This window comes from Myxocyprinus asiaticus, chromosome 47, assembly GCF_019703515.2.
Source record: "Myxocyprinus asiaticus isolate MX2 ecotype Aquarium Trade chromosome 47, UBuf_Myxa_2, whole genome shotgun sequence".
NCBI classification, from domain to species: domain Eukaryota; kingdom Metazoa; phylum Chordata; class Actinopteri; order Cypriniformes; family Catostomidae; genus Myxocyprinus; species Myxocyprinus asiaticus.
The window spans coordinates 6,456,756-6,475,984 of record NC_059390.1 but is presented as its reverse complement, the minus strand read 5'-3'; the positions used below and the strand labels follow the sequence as shown (position 1 = coordinate 6,475,984).

At 36.2% G+C, this 19,229-nt stretch overlaps 1 protein-coding gene across 2 annotated transcripts in view; it reads left to right on the top strand.

Annotated features, from left to right (window-relative positions):
• The window catches only part of LOC127436649 (dedicator of cytokinesis protein 4-like), a 143,015-nt gene that overhangs the window by 61,341 nt on the left and 62,445 nt on the right, over nt 1–19,229 (top strand). For both annotated transcript variants that reach the window (XM_051690925.1, XM_051690923.1), the window contains exons 8-13: nt 2,387–2,538; nt 9,146–9,227; nt 9,318–9,378; nt 9,473–9,605; nt 12,008–12,096; nt 16,843–16,968. In XM_051690925.1, coding sequence (XP_051546885.1) covers nt 2,387–2,538; nt 9,146–9,227; nt 9,318–9,378; nt 9,473–9,605; nt 12,008–12,096; nt 16,843–16,968 — 643 coding nt within the window. The remainder of the gene's footprint in view (nt 1–2,386; nt 2,539–9,145; nt 9,228–9,317; nt 9,379–9,472; nt 9,606–12,007; nt 12,097–16,842; nt 16,969–19,229) is intronic.

The window sequence follows — 19,229 nt, the reverse complement described above, 5'->3', positions numbered from 1 at the left end:
GCTCATTACCTGTGACACATACCCAGTGTGGAGTGATGAATAGTGTGGGAGTGAATCAGGTCACACAGTCTCACCATGCAAACTTTAATTAGTGCTGAGGAGTTAAAAAGCTATTTCGTCCACACTATTTTGACATCAGCCAATATTATTCTGTGGGTTATTATTGGTGTCAGTCTGATTCGGCCGATATTGGAAGCTGATAATATCAGGGTTATTTTATTGAAGTTATATATACTCTTTCTATGCCAGTACATAAGTACTAAACTGTCAGGCGGACATTTCTGACCGCCGGTCGCTTCTCGCTGTATTTTACAGCTACTCGCGCTGGAGCACCTTCTATTTTTAGACGCTGTGTTAAAGAAATGCTCCGGGTTGAATACAAGTTAAGCTCAATCAACAGCATTTGTGGCATAATGTTTATTACACACAAATTAATTTTGACTAGTCCCTCCTTTTCTTTAAAAAAAAGCAAAAATCGAGGTTACAGTGAGGCACTTACAATGGAAGTGAATGGGGAGATTTTTGGAGGGTTTAAACTATAAAATGTGAAGCTTATAATTTTATGAAAGAACTGGCAAAACTTGTTAAAACTTGTGTATTTGCGCTGTAAAGTTGTAAAATTGGCAATAACTTTACACTGAAAAGGATAGTACAGACAGGCATATCCTTTGACTTGTGGCTATAGCTTTGAAACAGTGAGTATTTTATCATAAAAAATCACTTCCATTGTGGTTCCAGTGCCAAGATTTTTGCTTTTTTGAAAGAATGGGAGGGACGAGTTAAAATAAATGTTTATTGTAATCAATATTATGCCACAAATGCTGTCGACTGAGCTTAACTTGTATTGAACCCGGAATATTCCTTTAAGTTTAATGAACTTCAACTTTTAAAAACACATCTTAAAACACTTATGTTCTATTCGTTAGATTTTATTGCGCAAAAAAACGCATTCAGCCCTGAATCCATTTTTCCGATTGTACATACACATTTTCCATTGTCTAAATATTGCTTAAAGCATGTCAAATTCTAGATTTTATCGTTATCACTGTTTTTTTTTTTTTTTTAAACGCACAAAATATTTTGTAAGGGATAATGTACAGCCAGCCATTCATTATAGTAAAGTAAACCCAGAGAGGGTGATCAGTCGAATTGAATTTGATGAGAGAGAGACTAGGTGTGGTGTTGGTTTAATCAAAAACTTAAAATGATCAAAAATAGTATTGTTTTTGTTATGTTTAGTTTATCTTTTGGTTTGTTTTTAGGGGAGTTGGGGGGGAGTGGGGTTATTCATTAAAATGTGAGGTAGAATGGCAAATTAGAATTCCCATTTTTCAAAAAAATCATTCAATGTCTAAATTTCTATATCTGTGCATGTTGAAGAACAAGTTGTTGAATGTTACCTCCCTTTTCAGTGCCATGTTGTGAAATATTTCAATCATTCTTGAGGTTTTTATTTCTCAAAGGTTTGTTTTGGTTAAAATCGGGCAGTCAGACACTGATTGTGATCATTATGACCCAGCACACACTTGATCAGAGCACAGATGGTCTTTGTTTGAAGGTTCTGAGGTGAAACTAAGAGGTTTAAGGAGTCTAGAATCTTCCATGCCAATGAAGGAATAAAGACTTTATTGAAATTCCTTACTGAAAAAAATCTTTTTAGTCCATTCATTCCCTGTAAAACCTTGTTGCAAATGTGAGCTTTGGTAACGTAACGTCTCGTCAGGGATGAATTTTTTTCTCTCTTGTCATTATTTTCTCCCCTTCCTTCTGTTAACACACAAATGCAGCATCACACAGTGAGCAGGCAGGAACATAATGTATGTGCCGCCCCGTTGGCCTTTTTATATTTCACATCACGGCTGTTTACACCTTGGTGTCCTCATACAGAGATGCTTATTCAGAATGCTCAGCAGCTCTTTGCTAAATCCAATAGGCAACGCTCCAAAGGGCCTAGCATCAGCAAACTGTATGCAATGTGAATGCGTGCTTACAGTGAGCGTGTGCTCATTGATATGCGTGCAGATTGGTTTACATGTGTGTTTGTGTTTGTGTGTGCATTTGACATTCCGCTCTCTCGTGTCATTGCAAAGAAAGAAGCATATTTATGGAAACATTAAATATGACCGGCTGTAAAGGAGCCATGCTTTGAACACGGTGCCTCTGGAATTAAGTGGAATATGTGTTTTTGTCACAAATATCCATAGACTTTTATGCTTATTTTATGCATATTAGAGAGAGAGATAGAGAGAGAGAGAGAGAGAGAGGTAGAGAATCCAGATAATGTTTTTTGTTTGATGTTTGCATACTCATGTGACTGGAGAATCAAGCAGGAATATGACCTGGATGTGCTACATATAATGATGTGCATATCTGTTTGTGTGGATAGATGGAGCATCGGCATCGGAAGAAAGAAACTCCAAGTCCTGTCAGCACACATCACCTGTTTGTCCATTTGAAGAGTCTGATGAGCTCAAACCTGGGTGAAGAACTGGAGGTCTTCTTCTTCATCTATGATAGTCGAGAAAGCAAACCACTCAGGTGAGCATCCAACCAATCATTACTGACTCGGGTTATTATCTAACCAATCATTCCTCACTCAGGTGAGCATCTAAACAATCATTACTGACTCAGGCTGCTATCTAACCAATCATTACTCACTCAGGAGAGCATCTAACCAATCATTACTCACTCAGGGTATTATTAAACCAATCTTTACTCACTCAGGTGAGCATCTAACCAACCATTACTCTGTTTACTATCTAACTAATCATTATTCTCTCAGGTGAGCATTTAGACAATTATTACTTACTCATGTTACTATCTGACCAATCATTACTGACTCTGGTTACCAACCAATCATTACTCACTCAGGTGAACATATAACCAATCACTGCTCACTCAGGTTACTATCTAACCAATCACTGCTCACTCAGGTTACTCTCTATCCAATCATTACTCACTCAGGTTACTCTCTAAACAATCATTACTCACTCAGGTTACTATCTAACCAATCATTACTCAGGTGAGCATCTAACCAATCACTGTTCACTCAGGTTACTATCTAACCAATCACTGCTCACTCAGGTTACTATCTAACCAATCACTGCTCACTCAGGTTACTATCTAACCAATCACTGCTCACTCAGGTTACTCTCTAACAATCACTGCTCACTTAGGTTACTCATTACTCACTCAGGTTACTCTCTAACCAATCATTACTCACTCAGGTTACTCTCTAACCAGTCATTACTCACTCAGGTTACTATCTAACCAGTCATTACTCTGTCAGTTGTAACCAATCATTAAATCAGATAATCAATTCAGTCAAAATAGTGTTTGTCCAGTCATTGTTGGCTCAGTTTATCATCTAACTAATATGTGTTCAACCGATTGAGTCTCTAACTGATCATCAATTGCTCAGGTCAGCCAATCACCTCTAAATCTTGATCACCGTTCACTTTTGTCAGTTTGGTATGAAGGTTTTTGAAGATCTGCATATGATTGTTGCAAATTTGGAATGTTGGAATGAACGAAAGACCCCTCTTGTTTTCGTTAGTTTTCTTATTATTATTCTTCTTCCGCTATTGAGTCTATGACAGCCCATAGAACCGTTTGTGAGAAAGTTATGAAATTTGGCCCACAGATAGAGGACAGTCTGATCTGTTACCACAGCAAATTTGGCGTCTCTACCTCAAACCTTCTAGCGCCACCAACTGCCCAAATTTGCACTCACGTTTATGTTAATAACTTTTGAACCGTGAGTCCTAGAAACGAAATTCTTTTTTCCTCTGATTCCTTGGCTCAAGAGGCCTACTTTGAGCTCGTCCTAGGCCATTTGTCTGATTTGCACGAAAATTGGCCTGCATCGCCTAGAGGCACTCACGACAAAAAGCTATTCACTGAATTTTGATAAACCATACTGTTTTCGAATGGCGCTTCAATGAATTTGACGAAGAACGTGCAAAATTGAACTTGAGGCTGTATCTCCGCAACGCTTTGAGATATTGGGACGAAACTTGGTACGCGTCATCACCATTAGGCCCTGAGGTTACATGCAGTGTTTTGGCCCACTGCCCCCTACTGGTCAGGAGATAGGAAAATGGCTGTTTTGGCTTATAACTCTTGAATGCTTTCCTGCATGATAACCATCATGCCCAGATACTACCTGAGCAGTTTCAGAACAGCGCCACATACTGGACAAAAATTCTAAGAATTGGCTATTTTTTGTTAATTTTAAAATAAATCTGTTTTTTTTTTTTATGATTGAAAGTTTGCTTTTTCTAATTCCTCATACACTGTTCATCAGACTCTAACCAAAAACATGTCACAAAGCTTATTTTGCTGCTCATGGTGCCGTTAATTGGCTTGACCCCGGTATCGCTGCTTGCAGCTATATTTACATTTGTTTTTTAAGCTTACAAATTTATAATTTAATGCTTTGGAAAGGAAATGATTGTAATTATGACATAAGCAGTGGTTATGTAAATGCTTAAGGATATGGGCTGCAAAGACCAATTATCCCAAGTATTTATGTTTTCCTTACCTTGTTAAGATGAGTTCCACTATTCAAAGGCTTCCTCTTATGTAAAAGTTTCCTATTTGTATCTGGCGTCAGGATATGCACATCAATCATAGCCTCATAAAATGTGTTTCCTCATGTTTGTTTCTATCTGCTACCAGACAGATGAACAAATAAATTTTATTTATTTTTTTTTACCAGGGAAGCACACCTGCAGTTGGAGGCACCAAAAGGATTCTGTATGTGTGTGTGTACCTGTATATCTCATCTAATGGTTAATTACCAACTTTAACAGTCTGAACAGCTGCTTAGTTGTGACTGCTCACACTGTCTCGGTGGTTTCCGTCTATTCATCTATTCGAGAGTTAATTTTTGGTCCTTGCTATTGTCTTGAAGGAGAATAAGGCCCTGATCCATCACTGTTTTGCCTGCCTGGATGATTGGCTGATTTCCAGTTAATTATTTGTCTCTCTCTTTACTATGGGATTTTTTTGATGTTCATAGGAGATGATGGCACCTACTCTTTTACTGCCAGACTTGTTCGGCTTCAAAATTGCTCAACTTCCAGCCTGACAGCTCCTGTGGATTCAATCAAATTGCCACTCAGTTTCTCGCCCCTGTGGTGAACAGGGAACCACTAAGGATGAATCCCAATTCATATACTTGAATTTTAAAAATGCTTTGTATGCTGTTAATGTGTAAAGTACATACTTTTGAGTATGTACCAAGTCAGTACTCCAGTAATGGGGCATGCCACCTTGTTTAAAATTACGTTTTGATACAACAAACCCCATTGTTGTGTACTGTATACCTGCATACCACAATATATACTGTACCTTTATGCATTTTACTGAATACATTTACCTTTAAAATTCAGCTCTTAAATTTTAAGGCTGATACGTATTCTTTGAAATTACCATGAAATTACTATAGTACTATATTGCACAAAAACATGGTAATTCCATGGTACATGCCAATAAACTATGGTATTACCATAATACATGCACTAAAAACATGGTATTACCATGGTATATGCCCCAAAATCCCACTGTATTACCATGGTACATACCCTCCAAAATATGGTATTACCATAGTAAATGGTCTGAAAATGTTGGTAGGATTACCATGGTACATGCATAAAACAAAATAAAACATGGTATTACCGTGGTACATGCTCAATAAATTCCATGGTGTTGCCTTCAGCTCTTTACTTTTAAGGCTGATACATACTGTAGGCAAGCATGTGAACGTAAGTGTTTCTAACTACACAAGCTCAGTTTCATGTGTCGTCGCATTCTAAAATGTCAGACCGTAATTCATAACACAATGCAAGTACGCACTGCATTCTCAACTTTGCCACAAGGGGCACTATAGCAGACATTATTGTGTAAAGTCTGCGTCTACTGTGAGTTTTCTTTCAAGTCAACTACTGAACTATAGAAAATATTACTGAGCAAGTAGGTAAATTCAATGTATTTATAACAACTTACATGAATAATAACACATCCAGTTTAATGCACAGATTTGAAAGGTAACTCGATCGCCCCCTTGAGTACTGAGGTTTATTACTGCCAAAGTAATGCAAGAACGCATGTTAAGCATGCTTAGCTGGATAGTTGGCAATGCGTTGGCCAAACGCTTACATTTGCATATGCATACTTGGTTAAAAATATGTTTATGGCCTTAAAAACTGCTGTGGTAACTTCTGTTTCAATTAAAGGTTGAAAGAGAACCATTTCAAACTCATTTTCCTTTATGCAATTGGCTTTGAGCAAAAATCAGAAAATACTTGCTCAGATGCTTAGTTTGTAAAAATCCACTGGAACTATTACACCACTCTGGCACCTTTGACGTATGCTATTTTTAACATTCTATGAAATGGGATGCACTAACCACAATCTTGTGTACTATTTAGTAGTAGTGGACCGAAATGACTTATACCACTTATATTTATGCATAATAGTTCATCTGATGGACCTCCTATCAAACTAACCCTCACTTGTATACTCACCTCTGTGGTTATAAGTAGAGTGATGCTGCAGTAGAAACTGCTTGATTTTGTATTCAGTGCTGCCAAAGCCCCTTGTGATGGTCTGTCTGTTTGTGAAGTCACATAGGCGCAAGAGAGTCGTGTACAAAGTGCTGATTGACAGCCTTTTGCGTAATTGATGCCCCCTCTATTCCCATGGGACTGTTCTGTTGCATAGTTAATTTATCCATCTAGACATACAAGGATCACTTTTTCATCCGTGTCGATTTATCCAGCCGTGTCCGGAGGAAGAGTGGGTTGTGTCTGTGTCCCATTCTAACTTGTCGTGTTACAATCCCTGGCATCATGGGAGGAAATATCAAATTCCCTCTGATCAGCCCGGCGAGAGGGAAGGAGAGTCGACCGTGTGTGTGTGTGTGTGTGTGTGTGTGTGTGTGTGTTATTGAAATGGAGGTGGTGATATTCACTGAAATAAGTATCCCAGTTTCCTGACAGATGCCTCTTCAGAAAGCCATCACAGTCCTGCAGCTGCATGTCAAAGGCCAGGCTTTGTGTCTCCCATCTCTAGTGATTGGAACAATACTCAGTTAATTGCATGGTGTTTGTGTGAAGGGCTTTTTTAAATACAAGTCAGTGCATGAATGCTTGTATTCCTCTTTGTGCATTGGATCCAGCTTGTCCAGTTTTTGGCTCTTGTGTGTATTCAGGCGGCCACTTATTGTTCCTGTTACAGCTATTGTTCCTGATAAATTTATAGGGCTGCTCTACTTATCATAGAGCTGTTAAAGTCATGTAACTGGATTATGATTTTGGTGGGAGGTGGACACATGTGTCTAGCCTGTGTCCCTGACTAACCTCTCTTTTTTTTTTTTTTTGTCTGTTTTTCTATTGTATTCACAGCTCACATTGTCCCTTATGTTGTACATTTACTCTTTTCCATTTAGTGGATTCTTTATCCAAAGTGTGTTTTTCTTCAAGGACAGTAACCCTGGAATTACTGGGATTAAAGTGGCATAATGGTGGCAACTTAACTCACTTCTGGGGGTTCGAACATACTGTAGCCCTTACAAAAAAGTAATGTGGTGATGCTATGGTACTGTTATGGTATCAAAAGATAATACAATACTTTGATATACCATGGTACTGAATGATTGCCGTATTTATTGAGGATGGAATTTACATGGTACAATAAGGGACATTTTAAGAATACCATGAAATTACTATAAGGCATGCACAAAAATATAAACATGGTGTTACTATGGAATATATATATATATATATATAAAACAAATTGTATTACTTTGATACATGCCCAAAAATTCCATGGTATTACCATGGTACATGCACAAAAAAACAATGGCACTTGGCTAAAAAAAAACATGTTATCACTGTGATACATGTAAACAGAAACATGGTATTACCTTTTGTATGTTCCCCGAAAAATGCCATGGTATTACCAATGGACATGCTACAAAAAACATGGTATTACTGTGTTACATGGCTATAAAAGCAGAGTAGCAGCACCATAGTACATTTTGTTACTTTGTTTTCTGGCAATTTTTTGATTACCTTCCTAAGTCTTTTAACCACTAAGCCAAACGACCCCATGCTGGTGTGAATTGATATTATGTTTTAATAACATGTCTAACTTAAAGGGATAGTTCACCCAAAAATGAAAATTCTGTCATTTACTCACCCTCATGCCATCCCAGATGAATTTCTTTCTTCTGCTGAACACAAATTAAGATCTTTAGAACAATATCTCAGCTCTCTAGTTCCATACAATGCAAGTGAATGGTGACCAGAACTAAGAAGTTCTAAAAATGACAGAGGCAGCATAAAAATAATCATATGACTCCAGTGGTTAAATCTGTATCTTAAGTGATATGATATGATATGAGTGGTGTGGGTTAGAAACAGATCAATATTATGTCCTTTTTTACTATCAATCTCCACCTTTGACCAGCCCCAACTAGTAGATGGCTGAATGTAAAAGTGAAAGTGTTGATTTATAGTAAAAAAGCACTTAAATATTGATCAGTTTCTCACCGACACCTATCTTCTTGCTTCAGAAGATATAGATTTAACCACTGGGGTCTTACTTTTATACTGCCTTTTGGGGCTTCAGAGTTCAGGTCACTGTTCATTTGCATTGTGAGGACCAACAGAGCTTATATATATATATATATATATATATATATATATATATATATATATATATATATATTTAATATTAATATTAAAATGTTTTGTGTTCTGCAGAAGAAAAAGTCACACACATCTAGGATGGCATGAGGGTGAGAAAATGATGAGCATTTTCATTTTTGGGTGAACTGTTCCTTTAAGAAATCCTCATATTTTTCCAAAAATCTTTTTTTATGTATGAAATTGTGCTCTGTAAATATTTCATCAGTTAAAGTGAATTTAACTGTAATATGCCCGCTATATCAAAAAACGTTGCATGCAAGATTTTCTTTCCGTACAGAATTGGTCAAGATTTATATTGGTTTTCAGTTATCTCTCTGCTTTTAAATTGCATTTTTACAGCTGCTAATGAACTCAGTGTCTGAACTGAATGCTATATTAAGGTTATGACCTCTCTCTCTCTCTCTCTCATCCCTCTCTTTGTTTTCCAGTGAACGGTTCTTTGTTAAACTCAATAAAAATGGTCTGCCCAAGTTTCCCGAGAAGACAGAAAGACAAAGCACAATTTTTGTGGTGAGTATTCTGATTAAATAACTCCCGGTGTAATCACACAGTGGTACATTGCTGTCGTTGTTGTTTAAATTTTGCTTATCTTTTATTTAGGATATCGGGAGTGGAGACCTGAGAAAAGACGTGTATATTGTCGTACACATCATAAGAATTGGTAAAGGGGAATATTGTCTCTGTAGAATAATGACTAAAACTCAAAACCTTTGAACATATGAATTAAAATGTTTGGTGTACATCTGTGTTTGTAGGGCGAATGGGTGCAGGAGAGAAGAAGAACACATGTAATGTTCAATACAGGCGTCCGTATGGCTGTGCTGTGGTCAGTATCGCTGATCTTCTCACTTCTGACTCGAAAGATGACCACCTGCTGAAGATTTATGCGTAAGTGTAATGCACACACATACTGTACACATTACTTGGCTATCTATCCGAGAACATTGCATATTGTTTTCATATAAAGCCAAGTATACTTACTGTAGACTAACCATAACCCTAAAAGAAAACTTTAGATTGTTACGAAAAATAGATTTTCCAATCGAGGACGTACCTGAGTATCTCCTCCTGGTGACAAATGTGTCCTTAAACTTTAGTGAAGTAAACCCACACACTTGCACACACACACACACACCGCATACACCTAAATGTTTTTAGTTTGCGGTGTTATTGTGTACAATATCAGTTGCGCCTGCAGCTGTGTGGCCGTACGCACTGTGCATACCATGAGCGCTCCGACTGAGCTGAGAAACATTTGCTCTCAGAATATTTCACCAATCATGAAGTGTGTCCCATATTTCTGTTGGCTGTTTAAAAGAACTAGCAATGCCCAGTTTGCAAATGAATAATTATTTTGAGTCAGTTCTTTTCAGTGAATTGGCCAAACGGGCTTGCAAAACTGTCTGAATCAATTCGTGATTCAGTACAATTCATTGGGACCACTCTCTCACCGAATCATTTGGAGCAGTTTCTCACACAGTAAAACAGTATCGGGATATTTACGAACACAGAGAACAAACAGCGCTGGATACAGTGGAAATTTGCCTACAATCAGCTGAATCAAAAGGCTGTCTTTTTGAGAGGTAACTTTGAGAAACTTCAGCTAGTGCTGTGTCATGTGAACAAGGGGCTGTTCAAACCGAACATGTTTTTGCATCTGCTCGCGCTGTTTTTCAATCGTTTTCCATGTAAACATTAGCTAAATTGATGGCTTTTGACAACTGCGCCACGTTTCACTGTGTTTTTAGTATCTCTCACAGGAGCGCTGCATTTTTAGACCCCATGTCAAGTTAAAAAGAACTTCAACTGATAAAAATGCGTCTCGAGACACCTGCGTTCTGCTCTATTCGTTGTTGTGCATTTTGCTTTTTTGGGAGCGTGGACGTGTTTGTTCTGAACGGTTACTGGAAGAAATGCTTTTAGCCAATAGTTACATGAACACTACTCATACTTGAGAAGAAAAAAAAAAAGCTTCTCTCAATGTCACCAGAATTGAATTCTTTGGTGGTGTTTTTGCAAAAAAATCTCTCCGGGAGAGCATGCCCCCCCCCCCCGGACCCCATAGATATAAGGTTGTATTGGGCAGATTTCTGTGCGTACCCTCAAATGAAATCCTGCAGGCGCCCATGGACAATATAGTATAAAAATAATAACGTTTTCTAATGAACTCATATCAGCCATATCATGAGTTTAACCTATTCAATTAAAAATTGTAGTACAATTCAAACATTAATAGTAGATAAAGCACTTGAATAATCATATTAACATCTACTTGTGGTGGCTGAGGAGAGTCCCCTGTTCTTTGTATTTGTATTTAAAAGTGCTTTGAGTGTAGTGTCAGTAAAGTAATTGAAGTGTAAAATTAATTCATATATATATATAAATAACAGTGTTGTTTTTCTTCATTAAAGTAATATTCTGTTTAAAATTTTTAATCGTATAACAAAATATCAACATGTAAATAGCACGTTATGACTGCAGCTCCAGTCATGATCGCACACAGTCGATGTAAGCTCAAATTGGGAGATTCAGCCGCCAGAAGAGCAGTGCCAGAACACGACTGACATAATGTATTCTTCTGCAAATTGCTTGCAATTTGAAGCTTCATTCAAGCTATATTCAAATTTCACTGTTTTATTGGAGACATTTGTATGGTAAGAAATACGGTAAGATGGTTTTTAAATCTGTACCAGCAATATCTATAAATTTTATTCTTTTTTAAAATCATGTAATCATGTAAAACCAGTAATCATGGTGCGTGCCCAAAAAGCCACTTTGTAGTACCTATTCTATTACTATGGTACATGTATGTACAAAAAACGGTATTACAGTTGTACATGCCCAAAAAAACATGATATCACCATGGTATATGAAAAAAAGAAAATAGGAATACTATTTTACTTTTTGTTGCTTGCAGTAAAATCCAGTAATTGTGAATGACTGATAAAGTCATGGGAATTCATTAGTCAAAAGGTGTGGGAATCCTGTTTCTCATAAACTGTTTTAGTTAGACACTTAGACACTTTCTGTGATTTTTATATGTCCCTGGAGTTGTATTGATACACTTAAAATTATAGCGTGACCTACTTTGCGCAGCAGGGCAGACCGATCTATTGAGCTTTACTCTTTGTTGGTACACACTCTCGCACAAACAAACACACATTATGAGCTGGCTCATGGCCAACCCTTTTGGCTGTTCATATGATTGCAGTTCTTTGTATCTATGCTGCTGTGTGATTAAATCCAGCAGTCTGATTCTACTCTGTTTTTTTGTTTTTGTTTTTTTGCAGTTGCAACACAGAAAGCGACTGGAGTCAAATTCACGAAAACATTATAAAGAAGGTGAACTCCAGATACAACCTCTCAGGGTCCAACACAGGTAAGGACACCATCACTACCTTGAGATTCAATCACTTATTGAAACTAAGATGAAAAAATGGGTCAATCAGAATCATCATGATTACGACATCCCAACCATGAGCACATGGACACTTGAATGCCGAAGTTCACATATCAACACCTTTTTAGTATTCAGTGACTTAGTGGGGGTGTTGTTACTTTTTATAAATGCAAAGAGGTAAGCCAATCATAACAGAGCCAAATCTTTAAAAGTACAGTTGCAAAAACAGCATGTTTATATCTAAAGGTCAGACACAGGGATGAAATGGCTTTGAAAAATGAAATTACACCATTATTTACATACAGTTGATCATTCAGTTTTAACTGATATGTTAAAGAGATGGGTGGGAATATCTGGGGTGGCTTTAGACTGGTTTGTTTCTTACTTGACAAATATTAAATATGTAGTGTCTGTTGGAGATGAGATGTCCTCTACAAAAGTTAATTGTGGTGTTCCGCAAGGATCCCTTTTAGGGCCAATATTGTTTTCACTATATATGTTACCGCTTGGTTCTGTGATTTGTAAATACAACATTTATATTCATTGCTATGCAGATGACCTGCAGTTGTATGTATCATTGAATCCCAATGATTTGACTAATTTAAATGTTCTTCAAGTGTGTATAGAAGATATAAACAATTGGATGGCATGTAATTTTCTTCAGTTACATACTAACAAAACAGAGGTCATTATAATCGGTCATGATTCTTATCAAAAGTCAGATTGAGTCAGCACTTAAACAGGTGGTGAAAAATGTGGGAGTCTACTTTGATACTAATTTACATTTTGAATATCACGTCTGTAAGTTAGTCCAGTCTTGTTTTTATCAGTTAAGAAACATTTAAAAGGTTAGACATGTTTTGAGTTTCAAGGAACAAGAGAAGCTCACACATGCTTTTAAGTTTTAAATTAACACACTCTTTAGCATGGCTACAATCAGTGCAAAATGCTGCAGCTAGACTTTTGACATGAACTAGGTCTTTTAATCACATTGCTCCAGTTTTAGCTTCTTTGCATTGACTACCAATGCGTCTTAAGGTTGATTTTAAGATGTTATTAATTGCATATAAAGCATTACATGGGTTGGAATAAGAATATTTAACAGAACTTTTAAAACCCCATGAAACAGTTAGATCTCTTAGATCATCTTGTCATGAACTGTTGGCTGTCCAAGATCCAGATACAAAACTAAAGGTGATAGAGCTTTTGTAGTGAAGGTCCCACGATTATGGAACAGCCTGCCCTGAGATATTAGATCTGCTGAATCTCTCTGTTTTTAAGTCTCGTCTAAAAACTCATTTGTATAGACTAGCTTTTATTACTATATGAATGTGCTGTGTTTTACTGTGTGTGATGCTTTTATTACTATGTGATGTGAATAAGTTGTGTTTCACTGTGTTCATTTTTTATTTTATGTTTTGTGAAGCACGTTGCGCTTCATTTGCTGAAAAGTGCTATATAAATAAAATAATTGATATTATTTTTGGTGCTAGAAACTTTGATTAACATTACAAGTGGACTTCAGGGAAAACAATTAAATGCTACACAAATGTAGAATATGGCCGTTTAAATTAGATATTGGATTTGCTCCCATTTTCAGCAAATGCATGTGTACATGGTTTACCAATCTGTCAGACGGCGGTGCAGATGTTTAGCTCTTCCATAAACCTAATTTGCATGACGGCTAGAAGTTAATAATTTTAGATGTGAAGATGCATGAAAAGACCCTCAGGGTGGCTTATCCATTCAGCTGCGCTTGCTAATGTATTCCTTTTTGCATCTAACAGTAGGAAAAAAGGCAAAGGAACATCGATTTGCAGCTTTTACGATTTCTAAATTTTCTGTAAAGATATAATAATTGTGCACAGTATCACCACACCCATTAGATGTTGAATAATCTCATTGCAAGCATATGGAACACATTAATGAAGATGACAGAAATTTATATATTCATCTGCCCTGTCCCCCAGAAATGCATAAAGCATGCCAGACAATGAACAAGAAAGCTCACAAACGCTGCATCCTTCAAAATCCCTAATGAAAGATTTCCTCCAAATGAATGAAGATATGATTTCTTCTCATAGAATTTATAGATGATATTGTTCAATAAAGTCTTATTAAATGCTGGCTCAGAAGACTAGAGAGAGATCACATCTTACCATGGTACACACTCGTCAGCTGTGCCGTTTCTATTAGATTAATCTCCAACAACACAGAACAAAGAAACAACTTTATCAGTGCTTACGGGAGCTTATTACACATTCGAATAATTATGATAATGGACTGAATTTAAATGAACTTTGTAGTTAGAGAGCAGTGTCACATTGGAGATAAATTAATACTTGTCAGAAATTCCTATATTGAATTTGTGTTGTAATTTGTAACCAGTTCTAAAGGACAGAATAATCCACTAAGAATCAAATAAGACCCTAATGGATATGAAAAATAAACTGAAAAATAGCAATAAAGGAATAAAGAACAGGACAAAAAATAAATAAATTTTTTTTTTATTGGGTTTGTCCATAGTTTTTTTTTTCTGTATTTTTAAGTAAAGAATTTTAACAAATCTTTTGTCATTTTGTGAGTAGTTGATATAAAATTTGGTTGAAATATTGTCCATAAACAAGTAAGGGATAATATACAGTCAGCCAGTTATTATCGCACAATACACCCCAACAGGGTGATCAGGACTCTTGTATCACCCTAAAGGGGTTAATTTCGCTATAACAACCGGCTGACTGTACGTTATCCTGCTTATTACACTGCTACTAATCAAATAAATAAATACATTGATAAAATATTAATTTGTGTTGAAATTATATAATTTGAGAAGAAATCGCTCAACATCTGGAATCAACCTCTGGTTTGCGTCGGAGTTCTGGTGGTGTTTACTTTGTAAAAATGACCGTCTGACTCCTCATTTTTCAGCCAATTACAAGACTACTTTCCAAATAAATAAATGCCCAGAAAACTTTGATTTGAGTTTAAATTATTGTATTAGCTTACTTGTATAGATCGCACAGTGATTCGAGAGGCAGGAGAGATGGCTTGCAGAACCCGTATGAGCGGTCTGATACGTCTAAATCCCCGGATGTGCGGTTGTTACTGAGCAGTATCTGACCACTGGATGGCACCATTGACCAATCAGAATAGAGTATTCCAGAGAGCCGTGTAATAATTATTTTTAATGTAGTGACTTGATAAATATCTTTCTGCTTTCAAATTTAAAAGCTTAAATATGAAACATTATAAACATTTTCATGAAAGTTCTATTTCTCAGTGTCTTTGCATTGTTGCAATATTGCAATGTGAGTGTGCGCATATGATGTAAGATGTTTTCTATGGGGAGGACTGATTTGGTTTAAAACACGCTCTGAATCTGTCTGGCTGATTAATGGAAACTTTTTGCAAGTTCAGTAATTGAATAATTCTGAATCAGGACTTGTCCGACCCCGCGCTATCAAACTGGTGATTATGCAACATAAAACGTTGCCATTGAGTATCTGTCGGGTGAGTTTATGATCAGCCTCAGCGCTTTTTAAAACATCATTATGAGCTCTGATAGCACAGTCCACTGTTTGCTTTCACCTTAATAACTACAGTTCATGTACAGATGTCTGTTAGATTCATTTTTCACACTATTCTTTTAAAAGCTCAGCAAAACTTGGACAGCATGACGCTATAAGAAATAATAATAACAATAAATGGTTGAATGTTACTTGCGATTAGGTCTAATCATAATATCATCATGACATGAGATGGTAGCCTAAATGGACAGTTTGGGCCTTAATGTTAATTTGTGTGTCTAGTGCTACCCAGTGCGATTAGGGTGATATGGAATAATTGTTATTCTGTGTGGTTAGAAATCTTATTGAAGTCAGTCTTCGAGAGTGTGTGTGTCTGTGTGTGTGTCTGTGTGTCTGTGTGTGTATGTTAACTTCCGCATGATTACCTGTGAACTGGTGCTTTATTACAGATGAATATTGTTACAGTAGAATCGTCAATGAAGCAGAACTCTAAATAAAGTTAGATCCCTTTAAAGAAAACCAAACTCTGATCTCAGGAGGTGGTCTTAATATGGTTCACTTTAAGTTTATACTGTGTTTCTTTTATAACATGCATTGTGAACCACTCTTTTGTAATTTCAAATATTTTATATGAATCTAATTTTAATATTCAACAGTGTGAATGGAAAGTGGATTGAAACCTAGTAACCAAAGTGGACTAAAAAGTCCACTTTTGAGGCTAGGCTCAGTGTGAATGCAAAAAAAAACAGGGCTCTTTTTCACTTGGTTCACTTAAGTCCACTTTTAGAGATCCAAGTCCTTTTATAGAGGAATCAAGAGTGAAAAAGAGAGAATAGAGGATGGAAATATTTCCAATGAATAGTGTCAGTCCAATGGGAAAAGGCCCTATTATTAAGAAGTTAATAAAATTTCATGGAACATTCTCTATAAAGTTTTGTAGTTTTTGGCAAATTTTACTACCCAATATTTTATTCTAAAGGAAAATAAATTTGTCATACTTCAAGGGGCTATGAGGGCCAAGAAAGGCAAATTTCTCCATTGAGCTGCATTCAAATTTCACTATGTTTTAATGGAGAAACTATGTTTTTATTTATAAAACATGCTAATAATCATCAACTATTAGCTAACTTTATTCTGTGTGGTGTCTTTATTTAATTATTGATATGAATCTAAAGTGTGCATGTGTTCTTCTGTCCAGGCCTGGCAGTGGCTCTCCAGTTGTTACACGGTGACATCGAACAGTTGAGGAGAGAATATTTGGTCCTCTTTACCAGAGGAGTCTCCATCACCAAAAAACTGGGCTTCTCTGATGTCATCATGCCAGGTGAATAAAAAGCTAATTTGTTCACAGTCAGCACTATCAGCACACAGGCTGGTCCTCTTAGCAGCTTATTCATGGCCATGAACCATCTGGTTAGAAAGGAAATGACCATCGGACAAATGTGTAAAATGACCATGCACAGATTGTTGTTTTTGTTTTTTAAATCTGAAATCGATGATACTGTCATATCAGGTAGTTCCGGAACTCGTTCAAATATCGATGCAGATGTCTTCACAAATGTTTGTACAAAAATCACTGATTAAATTATTTGGAAATGTGTGTACACTTCGTAAAAAGACCTTCCCATCATTAAGAAGTAATAACAATTGATTATTTCATGGTCATAACAGTGCAGTTGTGCTTCAGGATATCCTGTAAAAAGGATACTAACAAAAAACGATTTGATGCTACAAACCTCACAAACTTTGCCAATTTCAGCATCTAGTTCTTTATAGACCATTTCAAGGACTACTTATCAGTTTAAGGAAGTGATTACTTTGTTCCATGAACATTTCCTACTAGTTGACATACTCGTTCAAAACAACAGCGGGAGGCGCTTCTTTCATATTGACTTTAACACGTGTATTGTTTCTAACGGTAACACGATTGTCGTAAAATATCTTTACTAAAATGAGTACCATGTTGTTCGGAAGCTGGATGCTCCCTGGATGCCTGGAACTAACGGAAGTTTAGATCTTTAGAAGCAACTGCAAATGGACGCGTGAACCGCTGCATTGAAGCGAGAGGGCTGGATACGTGCAGTATTAAAAACTGTAACGCATGTCTTATCTCTGGTTGGTGATCAAAATTTATGCCAACTAACTGTAAGTTTGAAAGGTAGAACTCTAAAAGTTACTATAGATTGCTCCCATTATAATTAATGAAGCTGCGCAATTAATTTAGTATTATATTTAGTCTTTTAGCAGAAGCTTTTATCCAGAACGACTTACAAATAAGGAACACAAAAAAATAAATCCTTATCTTGTCTGCTGGTCAAGCAGACAGCTTCATTGAACGGCTTAATTGATTTATAATAGGAGCAATCCAATATTCCCGATCACTGAGGAAATAATTGTGAGCATCTAAACTGATACAATTTTATCGTCTCTCTCGTGTAGATGCTCCGTATCAGTAAAACATCTGGATAAATCTCTTCAGGTAAACGTTTGATGTTCTTCAAGAAAATATGTTGATTCAGAGCCTTATTTAAAGGATCCGTTAATGATACCGGAAGTGCTTCAGGAATAGTTGCGTTCAAATTCCTTTGTTCTTGTTTACATGCTTGAAATGGTCTATAGGTATTAGGGCTGCAACTAATGATTATTCTGACAATCGATTAATCTAACGATTATTAGAACAATTATTCGACTATTCTGTGATTGCAACGATTAATCATTAGTTCTTTACCCATTATTCAGCTTGTGCCCCGACTTAAAAGGTTGTATTAAATGTGCTTACTAACAATAAAGAGGACAAAATTATCTTTTAAAAATACCTCTAAATAACATTCACTGAATTAAAGGGGAAAAAAATACTTTTAAGTTTAAGTCAGTAAAAAAAAATGTGCAAAAAATTTTAAAAAATCCTATTGTAATCAAGTGTTTTTGTCTTGTTTTCCATTTTAAAATGATCTAAAAATCTTTAAAACAAGATACATTTACTTGAGAAGCAACATATAAGATATTTACACTTGCTTTAAGAGAATATGTCTTAAATATAAGTGTATTTTTTTCACTTGGTTATACTCCTGCGAGTGCAGTAAAGACAAAATATACTTATATTCAAGATCTATTCTCTAAAAGCAAGTCTAAATATCTTATATGCTGCTTCTCAGGTAAATGCATATTTTTTTAAAGGATTTTTAGACATTGTTTTGGGAGGGGGGTCGTAATGTTTCATTACAGCACATTACACAATGCATAATAACAGTTCAAATTAATGCACAGATAAATAAAATAAGTATATTCAATGTAGAGATGCCATGGTGTGAGTTTTTGACGGTTAGATTACCATCTGAGAAAAAAATCGCAGTTAACCGGTTTTACAATTATATGCACATTTTCTTATGCAACAGCACTGATGTAAATAATGCATATCACATAACAATTGTCTAAACGTCTAAGTGGACGTATTTCTGGGGGATATGTGGACGATAAAGGATGCCATATAATAAGAAAACTGATAAATACACACACACACAAAACATAAAAAAATAGGAGGTAATAAGAGATGCTCCAATTTGAGGTCTGCACGGGCCTAGCAAG